Below are 27,326 nucleotides of genomic sequence, written 5' to 3'. Positions count from 1 at the left end.
CTAATTATAACATTACATTTCTGCATTTACTCCTCTTATATCTTACACACAACCTTAAACTGAACAAATTTAGACAAAACCAGTAAAGATGTTGAAACACTAATCAACATTTTTTTTTTTTTTACCTTTTTTGTGACATTTTTAAAGCCAATAAAATAGCAGAGAGACAATCATTAGATCATTAATGGTCAGTTGCAGCTCGAGGTATAAATGTGATCCCTGCTGATGAGACACTTTACCTTTGACCCTTAGTGCTGCAGTGCTGGACACGGTTCCATATTTGTTGCTTGCTGTACATGTAAACATCCCCGAATCTTCAGGAAACACCTCAGCAATAACCAACGTGCATATTTCCTCTGGTAAAAGAAACAAAAAAGACAAAGCAATACTCACATTTTTAAGCTGGTTTGATACAGAACAACCATCTAATGCTCATCTCTTAACCATCACAGTGTGTTTTCTGTGGACTGGTCGTCTGTGAGCAGCTCCAGCAGGTTGCAGTGGTCTGCCATGGAGAGACTCTACCTTATAAGGTCTACATTCAGGGAAAAGAAGCCCTGGCTTATGTACAAAGAGGAGCTGAAGCCGCGGCCAAGGACTATAAACACTTGAGCAGAGTAATATGTACACACAGCAGCAGTGTACACAGACAGATGGACAGCTGCTTCTACACATGAAACAGGTGAGTTTAGTAATTAAATATGTACCTGATTCAGCTGGAGATCTGGGCTCTAGAAAAAAAAAAGACCACGGTTATGACACAAGACGAATAAGTGGAAATGTGAAAGTTCTACAGTGACTCAGCAGCGATTAAAACACACTTCAGTGTAAGTATTTTGCAAAATAAACCAGTTAAAACCACATGAGCAAACCCTTAAAATGACCCACTAAAGTCTGCTCATATGAACTAATGACTAAATGAATTTATCACTAATAATCTGAGATGTATTTGTATTATTTTGTATTTTCCTGACTTTCTTGTCTAACTTTTACTTTCCCCTATATTTTAGAATAAAATAGACTTTATTGTCACTTTGTGTTCAATAAATTTGTAGTGCAAATTAGTAAACAAGTCAGTGCACCAAAATTAATAAAACACCAGTACTACAGAAAGTAAGAATAGAGTGAATATAAAATTACAAAAAATAAAAATAAGGCAAGAAAATAGAATATTAATTTTAGACATTTACAAAATAACATAAGAACAGCCAAGTAGCATGAAGAAAATTAAAATAGACAAAATATGAATAGACACAAATTTACATTGTTAATAGTGTGCATATCTGTGAACCCAAGTCTATATAAAAATAGTGCATTTATATTCTGATAAATATTGCATTGTTATTGCAGAACAGAAGATTATTGCATGACTTACTGCGCATAAATTCACATTTTTAGAGTTATTGCACATTATAGGAAGTGATTTTTGAGGATGCATTGACAGAAGTGGTGGAACAATATAAAACTATATTATGACATAAGTCATTATTGTTTTGTATCCCAGACCTGTTAGAAAAGAAACACCTGAATTTAACATGTCCACATACTTTTGTCCATAATGTGTATGTTCAAATAGAGAATGAGACCTTGTCAAACATCTTTCCTGAAATCTCAACTCTATATTTTATTGCTAATTGTATGTTTATGAAGCGGTACATTTGAAGTGCTCTTTCTATTTTTTGTTGAACCCAGATTATAACTCGTCTTTTTTCTGATAATGAATGAAAGTGTCTTGAACAGCATCTTACTCTTCTGTAGGATCCTGAAGTCTGGAGAGTCCTCGATGGGTTTTCCCTCCCGGTACCAGTCCACTCGAGGAGATGGCGTCCCCTTGACACGACACTCTAGCACCACCAGCTGGCCTTCGGACGCCAGGAGGTCCTGCAGATTCTGAGGGGACAAGGGGGAGAGTGTTAGACCACGACACGGGGCAGATCCTGTAGAGCAGGGGTGTCAGACTCATTTTTCTTGTGGGGTCGCATACAGATCTATTTGATCTCAAGCTGGCCAAATCAGCAAAGTAATAATGATTAAATTATAAATAATGACAACCTCAGTTTGTTGTCTTTATTTCAATGCAGTAAAGTAAAATTACAAAATAAATATTAGCAAACTATTCTTTCACAAAAAATGAGAACTGAAAATTTCTTAAGAATAAGTTTATTTTAACAATATTCTGCCTCAGTTTATCATTACAACCTACAGATCACAGTGGATCTACAAATACACAAAACATTTAGCATTAAACAACATTGGTCAAATTACACTTATTTCTCTAAAAACATTTCAGGTTGTTCATATTTGTTCAGGTTATTCACCTTTTGTGTGAAAGGATAGTTTTTAAATGTAAATGTTTTCATGTATTTATCCTTTTTTACACTACTATAATGGTATCTAACTAGGCTGATATAACTTTAGATCATATTGGTCTGTATGTGGAACCTGAACTAATATGACTTTAACATCATCGACTGTTAATATCTTCAGTGTAATCTTCATAAATTTATCCCTGGGGCTGGATTGGACCCTTTGGAGGGTGGGTTTTGGGCCACGGGCCACATGTTTGACACCTGTGCTGTAGAGGCTGATGGTACCTTAGTGAAGACGGGGGCTGCCATGATGGGTTGGCCATTCAGCCCCTGGAGGAAGGGGACGCTGGGGCTTTGAATCTAAAGAGGAAAAGCCCAGAGAGGAAGTGATTGAAAAGATTTCAGAACCAGATGTAGAGCATCTAAATCCTCTGGAGTACCTTCAGTTACCTTGTGGTTAAATAGTTCATGTATAGAAATACTAATTTCAACCTTAGTGTGGTATTGGTGGACATAAGACTTGCTTTTGTGAAATCCATAATGTTTTATTGTCATGTAAAAAATCAAGGTTAATGAAGTAACCATATTTGGTTCCTTGCCCATAAGTGGCAAAAAAAATTCAAGAGAAACACACATAAGGTGAAAAGAACATGTCTTTTTTGAACATTACAATAACATGCGTGCTGATTCAGACCCCTGTCCACATCCACATGATCCCTTTGAACATCACTCCTTACATTAGTACCATTACTTCATGGTACCGAACAAAGCAGGTCCACTCACTGTTCATGCACAGGTGGACCTTACAGACCCTGGAGACCACATTGGACCTGAGATTGCTGACACCCTGTCGTCACTGGAACTGTAGTTGTCACTGTCTTGGAATGTTTGTGGAAATTACCAAAAATAGCCACTTACCTAATAAAGGGTTAAGGGATATGTTATCATTCCTTAAATGAGAAAAACTAAACTTCACAACCCAATAGTTCAATTCAGTGATTAAATGTCAACTATTAAATGGATCACCAACTATGCTGATAATTGTTGATAATTGTACTTTCTTCACTTCTCACTGAGGAAGAACAATCTCCCATTAAACTCTAATGAACTGTTGATAGTTCTAAACTATATGGATATAAATATTGGGACACGTCTACAGCTGTAAGGTGTTCTGTTCGTTATGATTTGACATAAAAACATCAATATTTCCTTAAAATTGAATTAAAGATTTAGAGATCATCTTCTATCCAGTCTAAATTATAGTTGTTGTTTCTACTTTTTGTTTGACCCATTTCAACCAAAACCCAGTCAAAGTGAAACCAGAGTGTGATCTGTTTTACCTCAGTTAGTGGTGTTTGTGTCGGAGCCTGGACCGACAGAACAGACGACACCACTGGGATCAGGGGTGGGGTCTGCAGTGGGATGGGCGGTGACTCCTCCTGGGCTTGTGTCGGTTCGGTATCAGCGGGCTGCAGAGGCAGGAACACCTGGACGAGTGGCGCCGGTGTCTGGTCCTGAGCACACTGAACCGTGGACGACTCAGACGACTCCGGTATCTGTATGTGGTCTGGGGTCTGGACTGACTGGTCTGACTCGGGGGTCTCAGTCTCTGCTGAGGTGTGGTTTGTTGGTGCAGAACTGAGGTCCTCTGCTGGTTCTGGTTCCTCAGTGGGTTTTGTTTGTTCGGGCTGAACTGACTTTTCTTTTTCCTCTGCAGACAGAGTTTGGCTCGATGGTGGAGGTAAAGACGGGGCTGACTTTGGGGTTTTCCTCTGCTGCCTTTGAAAACCACAGAAGAACATTTCAAAGTTCCAGACTTAACAGCAGGAGAGGAGGAAGAATCAAATCGTTTACTCGTGTAAAAGTATGTCAGTATTATCAGCTAAATGTACATGCCTTTCTGGTGAAATTCATCAAATTAAAGCAGAGAATGTGTACTTTCTGACAACTACCGGTATACATTTTCCTTAAAACACTAAAGGATAATTCAGAAAAGCCTCTGTATATTAAGCACAATTGTCACAATTGCAATTCTGAGCATGTGCACTACAGCTCAGTTGCACTTTTGTGCCAACCAGTACGCAAAAGTAAGTACAGTCAGGTCCATAAGTATGTGGACAGTGACACAGGTGCCCCTGTTCACCAACACAGTGAATCTGAAATGAAACTAAAGATGGGATTCTGATGTGAGCTGTCATTCAAGGGGTTTAGCTAAAATATTTCATTAACTGTTTAGGAATTGCAACCATTATAAACATCATCCCTCCATTTTCAGAGGCTCAATAGTAACTGGACAAACTAAAATAGCTATAAATATGAGGATTATTCTTAATACTTGAATGAAAATCCTTTATGGTCATTGACCTCCTGAAGTTTGGTACCCATGGACATCACCAAACACTGAGTTTTCTCCCTGGTCCACATTCTTTTGTCACTGTTCAGATACTTATGGACCTGTTTTAAGTAAAATCTGTTGTATGTTTAAGGTTGAACTCATTTGAACTACTCCACATTGTGTTTGTAGTTTGATCTAGTTGTGATGATGCATCATATTCTACAAGACCGTCACATGTTTATAACGTTGCTTTGGTTGCACTAAAGCATCAGTTCAGTGTGGAGTTAACCAGATGGAAGTCAGTGTTAACCTTTATTTAACCTTTATTTTGCCAGGTAGGTCAGTTGAGAACCAGTTCTCATTTACAATGACGACCTGGCCAAGAGGCAGGGTAGTCGCCAGATAAACAGTGCAGTGTACTTTTTGTTTTATTTAACCAGGAAAGAGCTCATTGAGATTAAAAATTTCTTTTTCAAGAATGTCCTGGCCAAGACAGCAGCAGAAGTAACGCAAAATCACAGCTATACATTAAATCTTGCATACATCATACATCCACACTTAAAATATACGTAAAACACCATAAAAGTCCGTTCTAAAACAGTACATAAAACACTAAACTAAGAATATACATCTAAAACATCATCAATAATTTAAAAAGTACGAAAAGTATAACAACAATGTTCCCTGAAAGCATCTCAAAGCAGAACCTGATTCCATCAATCAGAAAAACATCTACATCCTGTTCCTCTTTAGATGCTGGAAGATGATGACATGAACCAGGTGATGTAATACTAGAGTAGATTTACACACAGGAGATCAGTGTTGAGGTCCATTTTTATTGTGTATTCTGTGTCTTCTTTTTTTAGCCCTTCTCAGAGCCCTTTTTCTCAGCCTAACCAAGCCCTTCTGGATGTGTCGGACACTCCATGAGAAGGTATAGTAGTCAACCATGTTTCTCCAAAGAATGGATTCTTTACAAGATGAAAAACAGGCCTTTTTTGGCTTTGGTGTGATGCATTACAAGTGAAACCACAGGGGTTTTAATGAATTTAGTCATCATCAACACTTAAATGATGTGTGGATAGGAAAGTGATGAAAAAGTGGAATAAAAAGTGTAATATTTAACTGAGCTGTAGAGCAGGAGGGATATAAAGGTATAAAAGATGAAACTCACGGAGCTACTCGTTCAAAACGCTGCTCTGCTTCAGACTCGGAGGAAGAGGCACCTGTTGGAGTAGAAAATAGTTCCTCATTAAGACTTGAACATGACTGTTACGATGAACCAGGATGAAACAGACGTGAAAACCACCTTCCACGTAGATCTCAGCCGACGTGGAGTCTGTTCCGTAGTAGTTGGATGCGAAGCAGGAGTAACGTCCGGTGTCTTCTTCAAAAGCCTCAGCAATGATCAGAGAGTGGAGCTCCCCGTTAGTGATGATCTGGATGTCAGGGCTGTTCTCCAGCTCCTTACCTTCACAAAACCACCTGAAAGAAAATTTACAACAAATGAGGCACTATGAAGAAAGCAACTGTCTTTTTTGAGTTAGGTTTCAAGGAGGTTGGATTCAAGATAGAATATTTATTTATTTTTAGTGACCTGTTGGTTCATTCTCACCTATTTATAAAAAAAAAAGTGAAAAAGTAGGTGGGGCTACAACCCTTTGCCCCTCCTCCTCATTGATACCCCACCTTGTCAGGGATTAGTTTTAAATTTGAAATTAAAGATAATTATATATTAGATTTAACTAAATAACTGTCCTTTTTGGGTAGTTCAGTCAAACTAAGATAACCATTATTCTGCACAAGACTTAACATTCAATCTTTAACAAAAAAAAAATTTAAATGTATAATGTGAAAATTCTAATTCAGTCATCAAACTGTGCATTGCACCTGACCTAGTGGTAAAGAATGCACAAAAATTGTGGACAGACATAATTCCTGGTATATGTATAAACCATATAATGAAACTAAAGACACATATGAAGTAATGACATAACTAGAAAAACACTTGGGAGAGCGCAGACCTCCACCAAGGTAGATCAGTCCCCCCCCCCAATCACCACCAAAATTTAATCTATTATTCCTTGTGCCAGTATCAACATTTCCTGAAATTTTCATCCAAATCCATCCATAACCTTTTGAGTTATCTTGCACACAGACAAACAAACCAACGCTGGCAAAAACATAACTTCCTTGGCGGAGGCAATTAAATATGTGCACTAACTAATGACGTAAACCTAATTAAACTTAAGACATTTATAGTTTTGATCATCATAAATTAACAAAACTCAATGAAAAACTTAATAAAATTATGAACAAGTAATAACTAAATAACAGAAAACTAATATTTGGATGCTGTTTATTGAGGGAAGGAGTTGAATTCACATTTAGTGAGTCCTGATCCTAAAAATGAACCAGTGACGTAAAATAAATGAAACTAAAGATGCAAACGATCTAATAATGTAAAGAAAGTTCAAATAAAGATGTAAACTAAATCAAAATAAAGATGCATATGAACTAATTACGTTAAGTAAATGAAACTAAAGATGTGTACATTGTGTAGGACTACTGAATGTGCCAAAAACTGACTTTTGTGAGGAGGGGGAGCCCTTGTGCAGCCCATGGTCAATGGTCGTTTTATTTCATGAGCCTCTACACCAGGGGTCACCAACCCTGGTCCTCAAGAGCTACTATCCTGCATGTTTTAGATGTTTCCTTCTTCCACACCTGACAGGTCATTATTTGGCTTCTGCAGAGTTTGATGATAGCCTCATCATTTAAATCAGGTGTGTTGGAAGAGGGACTCATCTAAAATATGCAGGATAGCAGCTCTCAAGGACTGGGGTTGGTGACCCCTGATCTACATTACATTGCCCTCACATCGCCCACAACTCATTTAATAGTTTTTTTTTGTTGTTGTTGGGTTTAAATGTGTAGGTTGTAACTGAATAGTTATCTAAGCAACGAGGATGTTAATGCTTTTCTATTTATTATCTTTGTAATTTTATCATGCAATAGTAACAAGTTATTTGTGTCCAACTTTGCTGTCGGCTCTAGAATTCTAGGATCCGTTTAGAATAGATCACAGCTTAGATGAGCGGCTCATTGCTGATGTACTGAGATACTAGAACCATAGAATGCATCATGACATGACGTCTGATAATCCCACGTAGCCCTTATATTTAGGTGTGTCTCTGGGTCGTCTTGCACTTACTCAACTTCATAGTTTATTTAGTTTATCAGGAGATGAAATTGAATAACAGGAGGGTTGTTTTACACTGAGGGAGAGGGAGCTGAGCTCTGGTGGGGTTTGTTGTGGACCTAAGGAGGCGGAGCTAAGCTCTGGTGTGTGTAATACTACTGAATGTACTGCATGTGTAGTACTTCTATAATAATAATGGATTAGATTTGTATAGCGCTTTCTATGAATGCATACTCAAAGCGTGTACAGAGGATCCACTATTCATTCGCTCTCACATTCACACTCTGGTGGTGGTAAACCACATTTGTATCCACAGCTGCCCTGGGGCAGACTGACAGAAGCGTGGCTGCCAGTCTGCACCTGCAGCCCCTCCAACCACCACCGAACATTCACACACATTCATACACCAGTGTGAGTGGCAGCACTGGAGGCAAGGAGGGTGAAGTGTCTTGCCCAAGCACGTGGACAGAGCGGGATTCGATTGGACAACCCGCTCTTCCATCTGAGCCATGGCTGCTTTTCTAGGTACCCAAAGTGCTTTACATTATTGACCCATTATTCATTCACTCTCACATTCTCCCTCTGGTGGCGGTAAACTACACCTGTAGCACCTACTCCGACCACTACGCATTCATACATCAGTGTGAGTGGCACTGGAGGCAGGGTGGGTGAAGTGTCTTGCCAAGGACACAACGGGCTGACTAGGTGGGATTCGAACTGCCAACTCTTCGGTTAATGGACGACCCGCTCTACCTCCTGAGCCGTGGTCCACCACTTCTGAATGTACCCAATGTCAGGGAGACGTTACTATGCACCTCAGAGGAGAACAAACAAATACACAAACTCATGTATTCCCTCTGCCATCAGACTGCTGCTTGTCTGTTTTTTTCCTTCAGATGTTGTATGCTGCTGCTGCTGCTGCTGTACACGTATATACTAATGATCGCATTAAGCTGCTCACACTGACTGTGTGTATGTGTGTGATGATGATGTCTGAAATGTTGATGTGTTTTTTGTAGTGTTCTGACCCACTCAAACTGTATTGGAGACTGCTAGCAGAATGACCCACTATGGGATAAATAAGTCTATCTATCTATTGTAAAAGTAGCTGTTTTCAGCTCATCACTGACCCCTTGTGTCATGGATAGATAATGTCCGTCAACAGGATTACACAAAAACTACTGCACTGATGTTCACAAAACCTGCTGCTCAGTTCGGTTCCTCCACACCCTCCCACGTTCACTGGTGTTTGTTTATTTTCCTTTCCTGTCTGGGTTTTCTTTCAGGAACAGATTGAACTCAGATGCTGATTCATCTTCTCGAGACGTCAACGGTAACAGAATTAGCTCGTTTCACTTTGATAAATCTTTAACACTGTTTCTGTCTTATTGTGGTTTACTGAGGATTTTACGTAATGTTAGTCTTCTAATATCCTTTACATGGTTTTCATTGTTAATATTGTCTTTATCGTATCTTTTACAGTGTTTATAATCTGTCTGTTCATCTTCAGTTTGTTTTCATCTTCTGTATTTTACGTTTTTAAGATTGTTTTTTTATCATGTTATGTCTCTTAAATATTGTTTCCATCTTGTTGCCCATTTTAAGTCTTTTACATTGTTAAGCTTTTTATGTATTTTGTGCCATTTTTGTCTGTTTGCACCTTCAACACTGTTTTCACATTTGACCTCTTACATCTTTTTTATCTTACATCTAATGCTTCGTCACTTGTTTTGTGTTTCATGTTTTACATCTAATTACATATTTTACATTATTTTTATGCTATTTTGGTCTTGTAAAGTCTTTCTAGTTTGTTTACAGGACTGTGGACCCTTGGTGGAGTTAACTTCCCTTCTCCATGTATTTATTGAGATTTTTCACTTTTATTCAGTTTTCTCTTGTCACCTTTTGCTCAGTCTAAAACAATCTGTAGATAATCCAGTGATAGTTTATCTCCAGAATGTCCACTCATGGCTCTTTTTGTTTTTAATGTCCTTTCTATAGCCCATACTTTCCCTCCGTCAGCCCTACAGCAGTGTTTCCATGAGTGCGGTGCGGTGTCTTTCAGTTCCCTAATAGTGCGTCTGGCTTCGTGCCACTCAGCAAAGCTATGCAGGCCAAGAGGAAAACGTTTTGATGAGCAAGCCCTATCCTTTTCCCTGTAAGACAAGAAGCAGCAGCAGCATGTCACGTCAGTTTAGAGGCCACGCTATGGTAAGAAGATAAGAAATACAACACAATGTTAGATTTAATGGAGTTATTATTAGTTTTTACGCTTATTTTTGCTTTAAATAAATCATGGTCAGTTTTCAATTCAGAGGCTTTCCAAAATTCTGTAAAATCAGCAAAAGAAAATGTGAAATATGCATTTTCATCCACTACTGTCATGAGAATGTGAAAAGTAGGTTCATCATCATCATGGGTTAAGACGTATCTGTTGGACAAAAGTATGGGGACACGTTGAATTCAGGTGTTTCTTTTCTAACAGGGGTCTGGGATACAAAATAATGACTAATGTCAGAATATAGTTTTATATTGGGATAAATATCATTGCATTTTTAGTTTGGTTTAAATTGTTATATTTGCTTCCAAAATGTATAAACAATATATATCTCAAATCAGCATGAACAGGACATCTTACAGCTGTAGACATGTGTCCCAAAATTTATGTCCATATAGTTTAGAAACATCAGTATTTCCTTAAAGTTTAATGGGAGATTTTTCTTCCTCAGTGAGATGTGAAGAAAGTAGATGGTTAGTAGTGACAGAAAATTATTATTTGCAGTCAGAACATGAAAAATATTTTAGAAATTTAGAGGTAAAACATTTAAAATCAGTCACAGATTTAAAAAAAAACCTACTAATGACAAATGTTATAATATAGATTTATATTGGGATAAATGTCATTGCATTGGTTAGTTTGGTTTAAATTGTTATCTTTGGTCCCAGAAGGCCTCAGAGATGGTTTTTACTAAATTTTTCCTCAGCATTTTTTTTTCTCTGACATACAACATATGCACCAGTGCAAGGGGGTCAAACTCATTTTAGTTCAAGTTCCACATTCAGCCCAATATGATGTCAAGTGGGCCAGACCAGTAAATTAACAACAATGAAAATGTAAAATCCTATCATGAAAATGTTCACATCTACAAAGTTCTCTTATGTAAATCTCTTTGCATTTAAATGTTAAATGTCCAAGCTGCAAAGAAAGTAACGTTAGTTCACTCAGTTCCACCCGTTCTAACCCAGCAATTTATATTAAAATTAGGAACCAATTATCACTAACTTTGCGGCCCCCGGTGGGAAATGACTCAACATTCAGCCCAACACATGTGCAGCCGTTAGTCACGCCGTGTCCCTTAAAGTTCCCAAAGTCAGCTTTGGGAACTTTAAGGGACAGCTCGCCAGAGAAAAGTAAACATGAGGATGTACAAATTTAATAATAAGGCCTGTTTGGAGAAAAGATCATTCTCCACCTGGCTGATGCGAGTTTCCCTCAATTCAGTCATTTTTGCCAGTATGACTGAAATACACTGTGAAATGGGCGTTACACAGTGACATCAGCATTACACAGTGACCCTCCACCACCCCCATATCACATCAGGTATATGTGCAATCACTATGTAAATATGTAAATATCTTTACATTTTATACTTAAATTTTTATACTTTTAGGAACATATATTTCTACCTGCCTTTCTGTTGTGCTGGTGTGTAGCATATTGCTGCTGTAAACTGTTAAATTTCCCCATGGTGGGATCAATAAAGTCTTATCTTAAATTCTGTTCCAAGTAGTCTTAAAAAGTTCTTAAAAAGTCTTAAATTTAACTTGTAGAAACCCTGACTTATTTCTATGTTATGATAATATTTCACTGGTCTGACCCACTAGAGATCATATTGATCTGAATGTGGAGCCTGAACTAAAATGATTTTTGGAAAATCCTTGATTGTTAATATCTTCAGTGTAATTTTTGCATTTCACATATTTATCCCATGGGTCGGATTGGACCCTTTAGTGGGTTGATTTTGACCTATGGGCCATATGTTTGACACCTGTGCGTCTACGTCAAGCTCTGTCTATTCCGAGCAGATGACTCCTTAATCTCCTTAATGCTTTATAAAATCCAGGAATAGGAAGAGGAATGAGGTGATGCGTTGTCCTATCACTAAGCTCGTAAATCACCAGCATCCAAGACTAGTCTGAAACGTCCTAAATATGAGACGTCACAAACTGAAACAACAACTCCAAACAAGTCTTTTCCTCCGGGTTGAGGCTGGAATGTGCAGTCTGTTTTCAGCCTCAGTCCAGTCACTTCTAATGAGTAAGGCTCTAAATCAGGGGGGGTCAAACTCATTTTAGTTTAGCATGATTGGAAGTAGGCCAGACCAGTAAATTAATAACATAATATAAAAATAATGCCGAAAAAGTACAATTATATTATGAAAACGTTTACGTCTACAAATTACCCTTTAAAAAAAGTGTGAACAACATGAAAAATTATCAAACTGAAATTTATGAAGAAAAATAAGTGCAATTCTAACAGTTTTATGCCTCAGCTTGTCATTTACTCATGTACATTATAACATACAGATCACAGTGGATCTACAAATACACAAAACATTAATAACAGGCAGAATATTGTTAAAATTGCACTTCATGTTCATATTTGTTTAGCTTATTCACATTTTTGGTGAAAGGAGTTTGTAAATGTCAACATTTTCATGCAGTGTTACTTTTTTTTACCTTAAACAACAAGAAAAATGTGTAGTTGTCATTATTTATAGGTTATTATGATAGTCTTCTACTGGTCTGACCCACTTCAGATAGAATTGGGCTGAATGTGGAACGTGAAGTAAAATGATAGTTGATCTTCAGTGTAATTTTTGCATTTCACAAATTTATCCCAGGAACCGGATTGGACCGTTCGGTGGGCCGGTTTTGAGTCCCCACCTCAGTTATCTAAGGAAATAAAACAAAATCAATAATTACATGAAAAGACAAGCTAAGATCCAAGATGTTTTAGATCAGGGGCCACTTGCATGATAATGTCAACTCCAAATTTTTGCATTTGTTTACATGAAAAATTTCACATCTACAAACTTTCCTTAAAAATATGAATAACGTGAACAACCTGAAACATCTTAAGAAAAATAAGTGCAATTTCAATAATATTATTCCTCAGTACAACTTACAGATCACAGTGGATCTACAAATACACAAAACATTTAACAGGCAGAATATTGTTAAAATTGCACTTCATGTTGTTCATATTTGTTAACGTTATTCACATTTTTGGTGAAAGGAGTTTGTAAATGTCAACATTTTCATGCTATGTTACTTTTTTTTACATTAAACAAAAAGAAAAATGTGTAGTTGTCATTATTTATAGGTTATTATGGTAGTATTTTACTGGTCTGACCCACTACAATTGAGCTGAATGTGGAGCGCCAACTAAAATGATAGTTCATCTTCACAAATCACGTAAAAATTTTCACATCTACAAACTTTCCTTAAAAATATGAATCACATGAACAACCTGAAACGTCTTAAGACCAGTAAGCGCAATTTCAAAAATATTATTCCTCAGTACAATTTACAGATCACAGTGGATCTACAAATACACAAAACATTTAATAACAGGCAGAATATTAAAACTGCACTTCATGTTCATATTTGTTCAGCTTATTCACATTTTTGGTAAATGTCAACATTTTTATGCAGTGTTAATTTTTTATTTTACATCAAAGAGAAAAATGTGTAGTTGTCATTATTTATAGCTTATTATGATAGTATTTTACTGGTCTGACCCACTTAAGATAGAATTGGGATGAATATAGAACCTGATACTTCATCTTCAGTGTAATTTTTATCCCAGGGGCTGGACTGGGCTCTTTAGTGGGCCGGTTTTGGCCCACGGGCCCTATGTTTGACACCTGCGCTCTAAATTGAAAGCATGAGTAGTGGAGGAGAGGATTGCGAGGCAGAGTCGTGCTCGCTGCACCTGTCGGGGTTATGTTCCCCCTGTGGAGTCCAGAACCAAGCAGGAGATTCCCTTTGGAGCCGGGGAGCTCTGGCCGATGACCCAATCACATACGCATCAGGCTAAACATAGACGCAGAATACACACAATGCTCGGCCCCGTCACCCCGCAGACTGACGGGAAATATGAACCTGACGACTCTATTTACACTCAGGGATCCTCACGGTACAAAAGAGGAGCAGCATCAAACCATGGCTGCGATGGAAAGAGATACAAGGCTGATATCAAAATCATTTCTATTTATGATAGAACGGATATCACGATAGGATTATATCGCAACAGTTCCTGTTACGCCAATGTAAATGTTAGTGAACAAAATAAGACCTAAATCTAACAGCAGGTGTGTTTTTGTCTTGTTGCGTCTTTTGCATCATTTTTGTCTGATTTTGTGATTTAAATTTTCATGTTATGTCTTTTTATATCTTTTATTTTCACCTTGTTGCAGCTTTTATGGTTTTGTCCTTTACACTGTTTTTATCTTTTAATGTTTATGTTCATGTTTTGTCATTTTTGTCTCTTTACGTCTTTGTCATCTTGTGTCTTTTTCAGTATTTTCAACTTTATATCATTTTTGTCTTTTTTGGTTTGTCTTTTTGTTTTTTAATGACATTTTCACGCATCGCATAATTTTCATCATTATGTCATTTTATGTCTTATTAAATTTTTACATTTTTTTTCATCTTTTATGTTATTTTTTTATCTCTGCACTTTTTTCATCTCATGTCCAACTTGTCTTTTTTTTTTTTTTTTTTACAGCATTTTCATTTTGTTTTTTTCTTTTATGACTTTCATCTATTGCATCATTTTCCTCATTTTACATTTTCATCTTTACTGCCTTTTCCACCTTTTCATCTTTTATCACGTTTTATGCCATTTGTGCTTTGTCACATCCATTACATCAATTTCTTATGTTTTACCAAAAAAAGCCCACACATAAAATCACTTATAACCATTTTTTTTCCCACTCAGGACCATTAATTAGCCTTTAAAGTTACAAGAAATAATGATTTAACATTTATCATGAAAACGTTGCTCAGACTTGCATCAAACTAAAGGCAATAAAAACCACTTTTCGATGAGAAAATCCACCCAAAACAGTGTTAACTTTGACAGAAGAACCACAGTTTGGAATCTATCGAGTATGTTTGGAAAAAGCAACAAAAAGAAATCACAGTAAAATCATCAGACAAGTCAAACTTCTCACCAGACTCTGCCTCCTGTTCCTGCCTCTGCCGGTCATTTCCATTATCAGACGTAGACTACAGCTCACGATGGCCGTCCGGTCTAAAAATGGCCCAGAGCTACATTCTCCCTGGACAAGTATATGTTAGCTCAACAATGTTCAGCAGGACTAACAAGACCATCCCCCTTTAGTCCCACACCAGGACTCCGAGCCTGTATCCGTCCTAGACCGTCAATCAAAACACACTGTTATTACATTTCCTGCCAAAATCAAACAATTCTCTATATATTATCTCTGCGTTGTTGTCTATAATCTGTTATTAGATTTATCTGTAATGAAGAATATAAGCTTTGGAATATGAAAAACATCATCACTTTCCCTGTAGAGTCACTATTTCACCAACAACCAATAGAAAGAAAGCCTTTAAAAGGAGTGATATTTTGCTTTTTTAAATGGAATTATGCATTTTAAAACATTTCCCTGTGGTCTACATAAACTGTAAATGCTCTGCTTGGGTCTGAATTCTTCATTAATTCAATTCCACAGGTTCATCTTCAACCCTATTTCTGAGTAATGACACGAAAAAAGTCGTTTTGAGCACTAGCCCTTTAAATGCACATGAGCCACTTCAGGCCCCGCCCCGTCTGGGTTGTCGGCTGTGCTGCTCCGTCCCGTTCAACCAACAACTGAACATTTTAGGTAATGGGCTCAAAGTTTGGACATATTTTCATTTTTACTACAACCGCTGCTGCTGATAATAAACAATTATGTTGTACTCAGAGATGTTCGTCAGAAGTCTTGACCTTATATGTGCAAATGTCGAGACGTAACTAGTTATAAAACGTAACAATTTAAGCAGGAATTAAAACAGGTTGTAGAAATCCACTTGATTTTTGCCGGAATGAATTTAAAGATAGCTTTGCAGCACCCCGAGGGTTCAAATTCAAACTTTATGAACTATCAATGTCCAAATACACAAATAAATGAAGCAAAGACTAATAAAAGTGGGTTTAGATAAATATGACCCCTTTAAAACAAGACAGTGTTCACTAATTGTGGCACCGATAAAAGGCTGTTTGTGGAGAGTAAAACAAAAACTGAAAATCTGATCATGGTAGAAGCATGCAGCCTGTAATATCAGCTGCTGGACGTTGTCACATGTCACATAAAACCCCAAACCAAACCCATGATTCACTTCTTTTGCTGTTACTCATCAGTCGTCGTGCAGCGTCATGGTCAAATGTTTCTGCAGTGACAAACTGACTCTGGATAAATGTGGTTTAGTTGGTAATAAACATCTTACTCAACTTTAAACTGCTTAAAAAACATTCTGAAATACCCCAGAAACATGGTAAATCTAAAATAACTGAAGCAGCAAAGTATGAGAAAACAAGATGTTTCAGTGCAAAAACATTTAACCATGAGTTTCTATATGACTAATGTAAGATTTGACTGTAAAAATTTGTTTTGTAAATTAAAAAGAAAAAAAAAATTGGTATAAATTGTGCCGATAGATCAGAGTTATTATTGGCCACATACAAATGTTAAAATTACTAGTCCATATTGACAGTTATCATAGCACTTGTCGATTAATTATTTATTTAAAGGCTGCTGTTTGAGCCTGAGTGAAAGTTGTAGAAATAAGAGGATTCAGTCATTTAAAGAGGAAAAAAAAAAAAAAACCACAGAAAGATGCAACAAAATTAAAACACACCTGTAGTTCCTGTAATGGGATTTGGTGCTTTTGCTGTTTAGATTAAATATTGTAAAAGATGACAGTGAATCAAGAAAATTGACAAAAATGAGGAAAAAAAGAAAAATACTTATCAAGAAAATGTGCATAAATGACACCTGATCATTAATCTATAATCAGTGCAGATCTAGATGACATTACCTCACAACATACACGTCAATATTAGATGTTTCAGTCAAATATAGAGTTGTTTCCTCTGAGACACAAAGCAAAGTTTAGATTTTTTTTTTTTTTTTTTTTTTTTTTAATTCTACTGAGTTTAATTTTCTATGCGCTATGAACTTTTTTTTATCTCATTAAGTGGATTCTACTTAAATTTCTACTTATTTAATCACTGTTTCTCCCTGTTTAATTTCTTCTATGGAAGTTCAGGACATAAATGTCGTTAATTATTCCTATTCCTGTATCTTATTAAAGCTTGAAGGTGTCTGTTTTCATCCCCCTCTGAGTAGGTACGGGTTCTTCTTACCGGACTTTGGGGACCGGGAGTCCTCGGACTCTGCAGTCCAGCTGGACCTTGGTGCCTTCAGGGACTTCCCTACTTTTCAGTTTCTGGATGAAATGAGGAGGTTCACACAGCGGCTCCATGGGGGACGATGAGGGGCCTGTCAGGCCACAGGTCTGAGCCTCCTCCCCCTCTCTTTCCCCCTTCCCCTGATCCTCCTCCACCTCTTGGGAGGCCAAGTCGTACTGCTGCGGCTGATGTGGATCCTCTAAAATCCTGCAGTCCTGAAATTCCATGGTCCCGATCCCAGGGTCAGGCTGGACCTGTGGTTGGAGGCTGACCGCTGGTCCGGGTCCGGGTCTCTGATCCTGCTCCACCTCCTCCACCTCCATGGGCAGGACAGTGCGCTCCCTGCCCTCCGAGCCCAGTGCATAAATGGTGCCGTCAGTCTGGGTCTTGGTCTGGGCCCGGGTCCGGTGGGTTTTACAGGCCCGGGGCCGTATCCGTTTGGAGCTGTTGGCCTTGAACAGGGACGACAGCTCCTCAATGAAGTCCGCTGCCTTGTTGAGGAACTCCTTCTTGGACTGGGTCTCCATGCCGTACGGGGCGGTCCGTGCTGACCTGTTGAGGTCCTGGAACCCGTCCCCGGTCCCGGTCTGGATCACCGGGTCCTGCCGTGCAGGTGCTTTGTGCATCTTTCTGTCCGGTGTGAACGTTGTTTGAGATGCTGGAAGTTCTCTGAGCTCAGGGCTGACAAAGGCAGACGGAGGAGGGTTGGTGAAGGGGACGGAGGGGGAGGGGCTGTCAGAAGGGGTCTGTGGGGTCACAGGGGCCTTGACCTCTGACCTCTCCTCTCTAGGTTCATGTCCGATGGCCTGACGTGCCAGGTTGACGCTCTTATCCAGCTCCTCCTGGCTGAGGAAGGCCGACAGGTCTGGGAAGTGAGGGTCCGAGCACCCCCCCGCATCCTCCGCCTTGCCCTTCAGAGAGCCGTAGATCTGGAGGCGGGACGGGGGGGCGTCGGAGCGGCTCATCTGGGCCCGGGCCTCGGCCAGGTAGCTCTCCCTCAGGAGCTGGGACAGCGACGGCGGCTGCTCCAGGTTGTTGTCTTGCATTCTGTGGAAGTAAATACAACAGACTGGGTTTTATTAAAGGTTTAATGAGTAAAAATATAAGAGCATCTGGGTGATGAGTGGACTTGAACAGTTTAATATAATGACAAATACTGACTAATGTCAACATCTCCTGAAATTTAACACAGTTGGAATTATTTTGGATTTTATTACTGTTTAAATCCATCAATAAATTCAGCCAATATAGAGTTAACTGTAAAAGCCTTCAAAGCTGGATGTTTTGTAGGAGCTTTAACAAAGGGGTTATTATAGAAAACCACATGTCTTAAAAATGATAAATAAAATTTACAAACAATAATCCAAAACAAAATTAACAGAAAGGAACAGAAAATGACAGAATTTCTAGGTGCAGCCGGGTGGTGGAGGAGGTCAAGTTCGGTGGTGGGAGGATCTGGTCTCTGCTTTTTGCAGATGATGTGGTCCTCTTCGCTTCATCGAGCAGCGACCTCTGAGTCTGAGACCATGATCCTCAGCCAGAAAAGGGTGGAGTGCCCACCGGGGGTCGGGAGAGTCCTGCGTCAGGTGGAGGAGCTCAAGTATCTCGGGATCTTGTTCATGAGTGAGGGTAGGATGGAGCGGGAGGTCAACAGGCGGATCGGGGCGGCGTCTGCGGTGATGCGGACGCTAAAGCGGTTCAGTGTGGTGAAGAGGGAGCTAAGCCAAAGGCAAAGCTCTTCATTTACCGATCGATCTGCATTCTGACCCTCACCTATGGTCGTGAGCTCTGAGTAAGGACCGAAATGAGATCGCGGGTACAAGTGACCGAAATGAGTTTCCTCCTTAGGTTGGGGGGGCTCAGCCTTAGAGATAGGGGGAGGAGCTGGGACATCCAGGAGGGACTCAGAGTAGGGCCGCTGCTCCTCCACGAGCAGAGGAGCCAGTTGAGGTGGTTCTGGCATGTAGTGAGGATGACTCCTGTACGCCTCCCTGGGGAGGTGTTTTGGGCGTGTTCATCCAGGTGGAGACCTCGGGGCCGACCCAGGACACGCTGGAGGGATTCTGTCTGTGGGCTGGTCTGGGAACGCCTCTGGATCCCCCTGGAAGAGCTGGTAGAAGCAGCTGGGGAGAGGGAAGTCTGGGCTCCTCTGCTGAGGCTGCTGCCCCCACCACCCACACCCAGGTAAGAGGAAGAAGACGAGATGAGAAAATGAATTAAACAATCAATAATGTAAATAAAAATGAACCATGAACAAAATGAACAGGAATTAACAGAATCAAATAGAACAATGAGTAAAATGATTAAAAATGACCCAAATAATCACCATTGTGAGTATGGCGTATAACTCACAAGCTGTGAACCTCAGAGTTCTTCTGTACGCGACACATATCAGTAAACAAAGGGTCTGGAATCCCACTTTTGTTCGTGGTCTTTACTTAAAACGTAGATTGATACAAACAAAAGATGAATTTCTAAATTAAATTACATGACCGTCAAAAGACTGATGCTCCCGGGCTCCAGGCTTCCGGTTCCGCTTTGATTTCTTTACGTTTTATAATCTTAGCAGCCGATAGGATTGCATCACACAATGCTGTCAAGACTTATGCTATTATTACTTGATATTCATATAATACACAAATTATTAATAAGAAATCAAATATAAATATAAATTTTTAGCTGAAGCACAAAAAAAGGCTCAAACAACCATGATGAAGAAAACTGAACAAAATCAATAAAGAATTCACTAAATATGAATCAGAATGAACCGAAATGAACAAAAACTAACCAGAATATTGAAAAAAAAAAAAAAAAAATCAGCAGAAAACAAATTGAGTAATAATGAACATGAACATCCTCTGCTGTACAGTGTCCTTGGGTGTCCTGAAAGGCACTTATAAATAAAATGTATTATTATGAACAAAACTAAACAAAATGAACAGAAATGAATTTAAAAAAAAAAGACTAAATAATCAATACCCTTAATACAGATGCTCTGAATAATTACCATAATGATGAAAACTGAACAGAAATGAACAAAAGATCACCAGATTAATGAACAAAACTGAACTAAACAATCAAGATGAACAGAAGTGGACACAACATAAACTAAATAAACCTATTAGTCCGTCATCTTTGATAACTCCAGACTTTCAGGTTTCATCGCAGGACTTTTCCGTGTCATGGATTATTTTCACGGTGTTGTTACACACTCAGTAACAGGGTTGAAATCCTGCTAAAATTAAGCCTTATATTTACCACACATGCTCCAGTCTCTGTTCATGTTCTATCTTTGCTCAGATATTTGGCACCAGATTGTTTTTAACGTTACTGGGTGTAAGTATATGTGAGTGTTCGCTTTCAGAAACACACCACACCAGGTCTACGTCCAACTAAAAGACACCAACCAGCAAAAAGTTCCTCAGGAATGAAAAGTCAACATGTTACTGAGCAGTTAAATGGTTCCTGTCGAGGTTTTATTATGAAATCTGATACTTTAGATTCATTTTCCTGTTTAAGACAGAGCTCATCTGAATGGTTTAATCCACAGCGACGCATCATATTCCATAAAATCATCAAGTTCGTAGCGTCCGTTTCCTGTGATAGACCAACAATTAGACGGATGATAAATCATTAATCAAAACCAAAGCGCACCGTGTCTCCTAGCGTTTACTTGACATGACTTCACCTTTTCTAGTATTGATAGAGAAAAAAAAAATATGAACGTTACATTACACATTTGTTTTGTTTGAAAAAGCCAATCTAGTGAATAAGCATTAAATCAATAAATGAACACAAAACAAAAATGGATTAATTAACAAAATGAACAAAAACTGGCAAAGTAATCTAACAGAATAAGTAACATATGCACTAAGAACTGACAAAATGAACAAAAATATACCAAATAATCAACAAAGTGAAGAAAATAATTGACAAAATGAACAAAAACTGACAAAGTAACGAACAGAATGAGCAACATATGTATTAAGTAACTGACAATGAACAAAAATATACCAAATAATCAACAAAAGAAAATAAATGACAAAATTATGAAAATGATGAAAACCAGTAAATAATCAACAAAATAAACAAAAACTGACCAAGTAACCAACAGAGTGAGCAACATGTGCATATTTTATAAGTAATTGATTAAAAAAAAGAAAAAAACCCCCAGATAATTAACAAAATTAAGAAAAAAGTTAATTGACAAAATGAAAACGAACCAAATAATCAAAATGAAAACAAACAAAACAAGTAAAAAGTTGACAAAAACAAAAATGTATGAAATCAACAAAAGAATAAAAAATTAACCAAATAATGAACAAAAACTGACTAAATAACCAACTAAATGAACAAAACATGGACTCGATAATTGACAAAAATAACAAAAATGGGCCAAACAATCAACAAAATGAAGAAAAAATAAGTAAATGTTTGACAAAATGAACAAAAACACCCAAATCAACAAAATTAAGAAAAAGTTAAACAAGTTATCAAAAAATAAACAAAAATTAGCAAAAAACACCGTAAATAATCAACAAAATGAATAGAACTGAGGAAAATAATTGAGAAAATTAAAATAACCATCTGATCGGACCCTTTTGTTAATCAGCAGGTGAAATCTCCAAATTTCCAAACAGTTTGACTGTTTTTTCTTCAAATTTTGACTCAAACCCTTTAATCGATGGCATTAACCCTGGACTGAACCGCTTCATCTCCCAGTTAAACCTGTCCAATAGAACCCCTGAGCCTGGAGGATGTGCTAAAAATAACTCTTTATTTGAGCCCGATTTCAATGTGGACAGAGGATCGGGTTCAGGCTCCGACCCGACTCACGGGCCTGATCCTTTTGCCCCAGTTCCACGTCGAACCTGGACCCGTATCCGGCGTTTAAAGTCTCCACACAAGCTTTCTGACACTGGGCATGAGCAGTTATTGAATCCAGACACGAGATAGGCCACACATATGCTACTGACACTCAAATCAGCGCAATTAAGCGAGTCCGAATGCCCTTCCACCGGACCCGCCGCTGCAGCTGTTGTGTACATTAATCCTTTGCAAACAGCCTCTGAGCCCACCGAGTCATATCTAAGAATAGACGGAGGGGGGGTCAGTTTACAAGAAGAAAATCAACATATAATAAAAAAAAAAAAAAAAGCAGGGCCCTTCATCCTGTGCAGCCTTGTTATCAGGCTTTTGATCAGTCAAAACAATCATTAAATTACACAAACAAGGCTATAATTATCACCGAGCGCCCAGCGAGGTCACGGCGTGGACCAGACGAACGGGTCCTGGATAAACACTGCAGCATGTTTGGAGGTTTGGATAATTCAATTAAACACAAATAGAGCAGCCGAGGCCAGAGGACGGGAACAAAACAATTAACAGATGGATAAAAGGGAGGGGGGGGGGGGGGGTTACCTTCAGATGAACACCAGCAGGACCCTGTGCAGGACTGGACCCGTCACAATCCTCAGACCGCACCTGTGTCAAACTGGGAGATTCAGCTCTTCCCCGGGGGATGTCTGACGCTCCGGCGGCCGCCCAGACTTCCCCTTTTTCTCCTCAGTCACCTTGGCTTTACAGGAAAATGTGTCCGAGGCGAGTATCTACGGTAACCTGTCAGCGGTAGAAGGAGCGGCGTTTGTCAGAGCGGCGGTGGCAGGTTATTTTTGGGGAGGCCTGGCCCATGTGTCTGGGTGGCGTCCCCGCTCATTGGCCGGGGGGGGGACGTGCTGTAAAGGGATTCCTCCTCCCGGGCTCCGTCAGATTTAGAAGCCCCCCCCCCCCCCCCCCAGGTCCAGCCTCATGTTCACAGAGCACTTCACACTCCAAACGTTTGCCTTGAAAACAGCTGAGACCACGGAGCTGGGCCGACTTTACTTTCAGGTACAAAAACATTTCCAGTCCGGAGCTGAAGTCGGAATCCTGCTGCGAGTTTAAGACTCAATAAGTAGTTTAGAAACTTTACAGAAGGGTCTGATGAACCAAACTGTCAATATTCTCCTGTTTCTTTGGGACACGTGTTTTGGTCATGTCCATCTTTGTATGGTTTCTGGTCTTCAGTCTTCCAATCAGTTTCAGCGATACCTGGCAAAACACTGCAGCCTGACCCTTTGACAGGTATCTTCAGCGTAGTTAGTGATGAGCTAAACATGTCTCATCTCCACAAAAATGCAATTGCCTTTGCATCGTTGTACGCTCGCCGTCTGATATGACTGAACTGGAAGGGGAAGAACCCTCCTGCCTGTTCATTGGATTAGAGGTGATGGGATCAGACCTGGAAAAAATTAGGTATATGGTCCACAGGTTGGAGGATAAATATGACAGAACTGGTCACAGTTCATAACTCATCAAGAACCTGCCTTTTGCCTGATTCCTTGTTTTTATTTCATGTATTTTTCTTTCTTCCTCACTTTTTACTGCCATCCTAGCCTTCTCAGTGCCCACAGTCTGACTGCTGGGACTTTTTTCTTATGCCAAAGGTCCAGAATGTTGGTGATATGACCGGAATGATCAACACAAATTGGTTTGAGTCTTTTTTTTTTCTCCCCCTTTTCCTTTTGGTGTTCTGTTTGTTCATTTGAAATGTGCGTTTATATGGATGTATTTGTGGGGATGCCACCTGGATGGGGGGGGGGGGGGGAGACAAGTTCATAAATTGTGTAAGAAATGCCTTAATGATGTAATCGTTATGGAAAAATGATAAAGTTAAAACAAAGGTTTGATCAAGAGAAAGTGAACATCAACATGAAAAAGTAAATTTGCACACATCATTTATCAAGTCATTTTTTAGCTGAAGACCTTTATTTTATGGAACTGATATTCTTTTTTGTACAGATGATTAGGGCCACTGGGGGAAAAAAATTAATTAAGGTCCAACAATATATTTTATTATTGCTCTGAGAAAAAAAGTTTGATTCAGACTTTTTTCTCAGAATTCTGACGAGGATTCCAAACATCAAATATATCAGCTGTAGAATCTATGAGGAGGGACAGATGTTCAGTTTGAAGGCAGACTAACGCTGTAGATCAGTGGTTCCCAACCTTTTTTGGCTCGTGACCCCATTTTAACGTCACAAATTTCTGGTGACCCCAGACATTTTTATGCTAAAATGAATTTGTTTTTGATGATGTAATAGTTTGCTATACTATGTTGCAAATAAACGTTAATTTTAGACAACATTTAGTCTATATAATGTATATTATTGTGGACGGAGGCAGTAAATCCAGGTGTAGATTACTGCACAAAGTGAGAATTTGATTTTCCTTGGTCAGGATATGTCCAGTCAGTCCAGCTGTGATTTACAAGGAGGACAATTAATACTGAACAAACAAGAACTGAAACTATGAATTATGAAAGAGCTGCAGCATCTGAAACTGACCACAATGAACATTTGACAGATAAACAGAACCACAGCGCTGCAGTTTCACACTCAGTCATGTCTTATGTATGGTGATTGTCTCTGTCAACTCACCATATATTTTTTGTAGTAGTAGTTTATTTATTTATTTATTTATGTTTAAATCAATTACTCAAAATTTCAGGTGACCCCATTGCCCCCACCCCCCCAACACACACACATAGGGATTGTAAAGTTGACAGGCCCTGGTTTTATAAAGTAAAGGTACATAATATAATGTAGTTTGATTTTAACAAAAAGAAATAAAATGGAGAATAAAACTGACTTCTAATAACTTTAACTGTGATTTTAAGACCTATTTAACACTGGAAACAGACCCCAGACACCCAGAAAACTGAATAAAAAACATAAAAGCCCCATGATTAATGAAATTAGTTTATTTTACATAAGACAATGAGACCCAACTATAAGACCCACAAACAGAAACTGAACGCAGGCCTGAGCTTCTAGTTACACTTAAAACAGTGTAAGACCTCGTATCAAATCATCTACTGTGACAAAAGCTGGAGTACAACCAACGACGAGTGAAGACAAACTATTTACATTATGAACAGACTTTATATGGACACGTTAGGAGCAGCGAACACACCCCACATTCACTTTTAAAGGTCGGAAATCAACAGGTTCAGTGTTTTTGGGATGATTCAGGTTAATTCTAAAAACACACCAACTTATTATTACAAAATGTCCAATACTGCAGTATGTGGACAAAAGTATGTGGACACGTTGAATTCAGGTGTTTCTTTTCTAACAGGGGCCTGGGATACAAAATAATGATGACTAATGTCAGAATATAGTTTTATATTATGGGATAAATATCATTGCATTGGTTAGTTTGGGTTACTGTACTTTCTGGACTATAAGCTGCTACTTTTTTCTCACGCTTTGAACCCTGTGGCTTATCCAACGATGCGGCTCGAGTATAGATTTTTACGGGCTAACGGCCTCCAGGGGGCGCTCTAGCAGGAAGCGCAAAAGTGAGACAGACAGGTGGAAGAGGTGATGAAGAGGAGAAGTTTGAAGCTGAACTTAATCATTTTGCATGTCATGTACAAACCCTCATCATGGAAAACACACGAAGAAATGCATATGATGCAGCTTTGAAGTTAAAACCAATCGATGTGTCTGTCCAAGAAGGAAATAAAGCTGCAGCACGGAAGTGACAATGAGAGACAATGGAAGAGAGACGTCGAAGGTGTGTGACGGAGCCTTTCTGAGGAGGTTCAAGTCCGACACTGAAGAAGACGACTGCAGTGGTTTAATGAGCAGAAGGAAGATGAAGATACAGATGAATGACTTTTCTGGGTTTTTGAACCAGCTTGTTCCTGCCGTTTAACTGTCGTGTTACAGACACTGTTTGGAAAAAAAGCAGTGAAGGTATCCTACTATATAACGCAGGTTTTGGCCCTGCCCTTTGTCCGTTGTCCGTCCCATCGATGTCCGCTCGATGTTGCAACATGGGACACAGGAGGGTGTTTGCGTGCAATGCAGCTGTTGCACCACGGGAGGGTGCTATCGTACAAGGAACCACGGGTACAATGCCGCTAGTGGAAATAAATATTTAAATAATCTTTCTGTTTACCATCTTTCTGTGTAAATATCTCATGTTACAACGTGGACACCTGCGGCTTATAGTCAGGTATTATAGCCTATATATGTACAAATATTTTTTTCTTTTAAAATTTGGTGGGTGCGGCTTATAGTCCAGAAAATACGGTAAATTATCTTTTTTTCCAAAATGACTCAGGGATGCTTTTGACTTAATTTCTCACAACATTGATTTTTTTTTTTAAATCCATGACTATAATTTTAAATGTTCTACCTCTAAATTTCTAAAATATTTTTCATCCTCTGACTGTAAATAATAATTTTCTACCACAATTAACCATCTACTTTATTCATATCTCAGTGAGGAAGAAAAATCTACCATATGTCCCCCCCCCCCCCCCCCCCAAAAAAAAAAAAAAACAAAAAAAACAATTGGACTTTCTGCAATAATAACTTTAAAAATAGTGAATCAATCAAAATGCAATTTGAGGGCATCAAACTATAACTTATTACCTCCATCTTGCAGAAAACCCCATTCGATTTACTTCAGTGTTCATGGAGAAGTGGGGATCTTTGTAAAGCATGTCAGAAGTCCCTTCCCTCCAAGTTCTGTAAGGAGATGTGTTGTCCATTGTCCACAAATACGAAGTTGTTCATTGTGTTCTTGCACAAAAATATCTCTTTTGAAATAGTGACTGCTTATTTGTATATATATATATATATATATATATATATATATATATATATATATATATATATATATATATATATAATGAATTACATCAAAAAGGAAGCAGATTTCTGAGTTTTCCAAACGTTGGTAAGTACCAAACTTGGAAGAAACAAACCCACGACATGCTTTACAAAGATCCACATTTCTCCATGACTACTGGACCAAATTAAATGGGGTTTTTCCACAAGATGTAGGTAACAAGTTATAGTTTCATACCCTGAAATAGCATTTAGATTGTTTGATTATTTTCAAAGTTCTCAATGCGGAAAGTCCGAGTGTAATTTTTTT

General features: G+C 38.7%; 1 protein-coding gene across 4 annotated transcripts in view; it reads right to left on the bottom strand.

The window, feature by feature from the left end:
- Window positions 1–23,311, bottom strand: part of mypn (myopalladin) — a 45,522-nt gene extending 22,211 nt beyond the window's left edge. For 2 of the 4 annotated variants that reach the window (XM_030156236.1, XM_030156238.1), the window contains exons 1-9: window positions 22,755–23,311; window positions 17,289–18,380; window positions 5,954–6,129; window positions 5,819–5,870; window positions 3,650–4,088; window positions 2,595–2,669; window positions 1,749–1,890; window positions 708–731; window positions 240–356 (exon numbers count right to left, since the gene is read on the bottom strand). In XM_030156236.1, the coding sequence (XP_030012096.1) occupies window positions 240–356; window positions 708–731; window positions 1,749–1,890; window positions 2,595–2,669; window positions 3,650–4,088; window positions 5,819–5,870; window positions 5,954–6,129; window positions 17,289–18,379 (2,116 nt within the window). In that variant the 5' untranslated portion in view covers window position 18,380; window positions 22,755–23,311. The remainder of the gene's footprint in view (window positions 1–239; window positions 357–707; window positions 732–1,748; window positions 1,891–2,594; window positions 2,670–3,649; window positions 4,089–5,818; window positions 5,871–5,953; window positions 6,130–17,288; window positions 18,381–22,754) is intronic. The other 2 variants (XM_030156237.1, XM_030156239.1) reach the window with 1 other exon arrangement.
- Between the last annotated feature and the right edge of the window lie 4,015 nt (window positions 23,312–27,326).

Source organism: Sphaeramia orbicularis, chromosome 15 (genome assembly GCF_902148855.1).
Source record: "Sphaeramia orbicularis chromosome 15, fSphaOr1.1, whole genome shotgun sequence".
NCBI classification, from domain to species: Eukaryota; Metazoa; Chordata; class Actinopteri; order Kurtiformes; family Apogonidae; genus Sphaeramia; species Sphaeramia orbicularis.
The sequence above is the reverse complement of the archived record's forward strand: the minus strand, read 5'-3'. Positions and strand labels throughout refer to the sequence as shown.